This window comes from Myotis davidii, unplaced genomic scaffold (assembly GCF_000327345.1).
Source record: "Myotis davidii unplaced genomic scaffold, ASM32734v1 scaffold147, whole genome shotgun sequence".
In the NCBI taxonomy this organism is placed as follows: domain Eukaryota; kingdom Metazoa; phylum Chordata; class Mammalia; order Chiroptera; family Vespertilionidae; genus Myotis; species Myotis davidii.
Window position 1 is genome coordinate 3,389,964 of NW_006383010.1, and position 3,977 is coordinate 3,393,940.

At 36.3% G+C, this 3,977-nt stretch overlaps 1 protein-coding gene across 3 annotated transcripts in view; it reads left to right on the forward strand.

Moving 5' to 3' along the window:
- Window positions 1-3,977, forward strand: part of HSF2 (heat shock transcription factor 2) — a 21,238-nt gene that overhangs the window by 4,483 nt on the left and 12,778 nt on the right. For all 3 annotated transcript variants that reach the window (XM_015557831.1, XM_006778432.2, XM_006778433.2), the window contains exon 5: window positions 2,764-2,825. In XM_015557831.1, coding sequence (XP_015413317.1) covers window positions 2,764-2,825 — 62 coding nt within the window. The remainder of the gene's footprint in view (window positions 1-2,763; window positions 2,826-3,977) is intronic.

Here is a 3,977-nt window from a genome sequence, read left to right on the forward strand (position 1 = left end):
CACCAGGGGCCAGATGCTCAATGCAGGAGCTGTCCCCTGATGGTCACTGTGATCCCACAGGGGGAGCTCTGCTCAGCCACAAGCCAGGCCGACAGCTGCCCGCACAGTGGTGGTGGTGGGAGCCTCTCCTGCCTCCGCAGCAGCGCTAAGGATGTCTGACTACAGCTTAGGCCTGCTCCCCGCTGGCAAGTGGACATCCCCCGAGGGCTGCCAGGCTGCCAGAGGGATGTCTGATTGCCATCTTAGGCCCAATCCCCCCCAGGGAACGGGCCTAAGCCAGCAGGTGGTCATCCCCCGAGGGGTCCCAGACTGTGCACCGGGCCTCTAGTATGTTAATAAGAGGTGAAACATAAAAGTAATTAAGGTAGCTATTCTTTGCTCATGAGTAAATGGGACTCTAAATTTAAACAGCAGGGTTTTTTGCGGGGGTAGTAGAGCACTTAAGCTTGTCCATGCTCAGAGGTCTTTAGCTAAAAATAGCGTTATGACTGACAGGATTTGAATCTAGTGGAACAGGCTTAGAAAATTGATGAATGGTAATGCAACCTTTGGCCTATGGTCAAAATAGCTTTTTTTTTTAATTATTATGCAAGTGAAGTTTGAATGTAAAATTCAATTCTGAGTCCAAGTTACATATATTTTTAAAACTTTCCATAGCTAATTTCAACATGCAGTCCTGTTAAGAATACCTGATTTAAAATGATAATGTACCTTAACCTGTTACTTTATTTTAAAAATCTGTTCCTCATTTTTCAGAAAACAATATTTTGCTTAAATATTAACTTAAAATATTCTGTAATTTGTTGCTGTTTTTTCCCCTTATGGCAAGAATAGTTTGTAAAATATTTATATAACATTTCAATTTTTCATGAAAGCTTACATTCTATCTGCTCAGATTTGAGTTTGAATCTATGTGTTTTGTTAGAGGTTAGGGAGTTTATATAATGCATGATGATAGGCAGCCATTTTTTCCTCTATTCCTGGAATTGTTTTTTAATTCTGCAATTTACTCTTGGCCTTAGATTAATTGAAAATAGTGTATGTGAGTTACCTGTTATAGGACTTGTCAGGTGCAGAAGTCAGATGTGGTATATGTTAGATGCCTCATCTTCTTCAGGTTATAAAGAAGATGAGGCATCTAACATGTACTACATGTGCAGTGAGATGGCACAAGTGTAAAAGGAACTGAGATGTAGAACAAATTTCAGAAGAAATTTAGCCAGTGATTCATGTTCTTATAAATTCAATTACTAATGTTCTAGAATTTTCCCATGACACTTTTTTATAAATGAAAAAATAATAATTGAAGTTGAATGATTTCAAAGATATCTTTAAGCATAAATGTATTTTTGTCAGCTCTCAGAATTTTCTTTGAGTAAGCAATTTAGTGGCTAATGTTTTCATATATTCTAATCTGACTTTTCAGTTTAAAAGTTTATATTTTGAAGTGATTAAGGAAAAAAAGAAAGTAAGGAAAAAACCAAACCTCCATAGACAGACAACTGTATGGAGATTATCAGAGGGAAAAGAGGGTTAGCTATGGTGGTGGAAGGAAACTTGACTTGGGGTGGTGAACACACAATATAGTAGTACAGCTGATTTATTAAAGAATTGTACCCCTGAAACTTATATAATTTTATTGACCAATGTCACCCCAATAAATTTAATAAATTATTAAAAATAAAATGAAATATTTATATTTCTTTTCCATGAAAAAGCTCATATTGATTTGTAAGGCAAACTATTTAGTAACTTCTTTTGGGGAGAAGACATATTAAAGATATACAATAGGTTTTTTTATTTAACAATTCTTTAGAAACTTTTCTGCACAGAGTCTATATTGTCCCCCAGTCCCCTTTTTCTTTATTCGTAGACTCTATACTGTTTTTCATTCTCCATGTGATACTCATTTTTTTTTAGCTCCTTTAGGAAATTACAGTATAATTTCAGGGCATACCATATATGGTTCTCATTCACATTTGTACCATCTGGAGCTGGGCCGCCACCTCAGAATTTAAAATTTTAGCAATTTTAGAGTTGGGCTAAGAATTTGCATGCAATGCTGCTGCTCCATTAAGAAATACTGTCATATCCCTAACCGGTTTGGCTCAGTGGATAGAGCGTTGGCCTGCGGACTCAAGGGTCCCAGGTTCGATTCCAGTAAGGGCATGTACCTTGGTTGCGGGCACATCCCTGATAGGGAATGTGCAGGAGGCAGCTGATGGATGTTTCGCTCTCATCGATGTTTCTAACTCTCTATCCCTCTCCCTTCCTCTCTGTAAAAAATCAATAAAATACATTTAAAAAAAAAAAGAAAAGAAATACTGTCATAGAGTATGAAGGAAAGTGGCATATCTTTCTCTGTTTAATAGTTTTCTTCCAAATGTAATCGCACTTGTTTGTTTTATTTTTGCATCATAATACTCTTGAAAGAATTTTAAAAGTTGGGATCTGTATTCAGGCATGCTTGATAAGTATCACCAAAACAAATAACTGAACTGAATATTGGATATGTAAATGGATGGGTTGATGGGTGGGTTAGGCATTCCTATCCTAGGTAGTAGCAGCTTTATCTATCGCAGGTTATTCTTCTATACCAATTTTAAGATGCATCCAAATTTCAAATGTGCTAATATAGGAGATATTATGTGACTTGGAATAGAGGACATGCAATATATGAATTAATTTTGTAAGACGTGTAATGTGGACTAAAGAACTAGGAGTCTATGATGGAGAAAATTTATATTTATATTTTCCTTTTAGATTGTCCAGTTTATTGTTACATTGGTTCAGAATAACCAGCTTGTGAGTTTAAAACGTAAAAGGTAAGATTTTATAATAAAATATTTTGACCTACACATGGACAACAAAAAATTTTAGTGTTTAACTATGAATGGCCTACATGTGCTGAGGGTTCACCCATTTTCCTGGATGAACAGTGCTCCCTTGTTAAATTACACTCGTGTTTCAAGAGTATGTTACTTCCTCATGCTGTCATCTTCCTCATGTTTTTGAAAGATAAGGATAGCCTAAATGATCACTTTACAAATACATACAGTTAATAAAGAATCTGTATTTCATTACATTACCAACTTAATGTATCTTTAGAAAACCTGAGTGAAAGTTTTTTAAAAGGTTATATCTTTTAAAAAGAAAACAGCCCTGGCCGGTTTGGCTCAGTTGATGGAGCGTCAGCCTGCAGACTGAAGGGCCCCGGGTTCGATTCCGGTCAAGGGCATGTACCTTGCTTGCGGGCACATCCCCAGTAGGGGCTGTGCAGGAGGCAGCTGATCGATGTTTCTCTCATCGATGTTTCTGGCTCTCTATCCCTGTCCCTTCCTCTCTGTAAAAAATCAATAAAATATAAAAAAAAAAAATTTTTTTACTTGATCGTATGTTTAATGTACTCATAAGGTCTTTAAAAGACTGTATGTCAACCATGGATTGTGGTACCTATAATTGTCAGTAACTACCATTGTTACAACTAATACATAAGAATAATAGACAAAGGAATATTTGGAAGAAGAAAAAGATTATTTTGTAAGGCTAAGATTTTAGCAAAGCTTGGTTATGCTTACAGCTTATGCAGTGGCCTTAATTAACCTACTTCCACTAATTAGTTCTTATGATATTACCTATTTATTTTTTACCATGTAAGCACTGTACTTAAAACTAGACCACCAATTTTATACACCATACATAAAAATAAACTCAAAATGGATAAAGGACTTAAACGTAAGATGGGAAACCATAAAAATCTTAGAAGAAGCCATAGGCAGCAATATAGCAGACATTTGTCGTAGCAGTACCTTTACTCATACAGCTCCTAGGGCAATGGAAACTAAGGAGAAAATAAATGGGACTACATCAAAATGAAAAGCTGCACAGCAAAAGAAACCATCAACAAAACAACAAGAAAGCCCACTGCATGGGAGAACATATTTGCCAATGTTATTCCGATAAGGGTTTAATCTCCC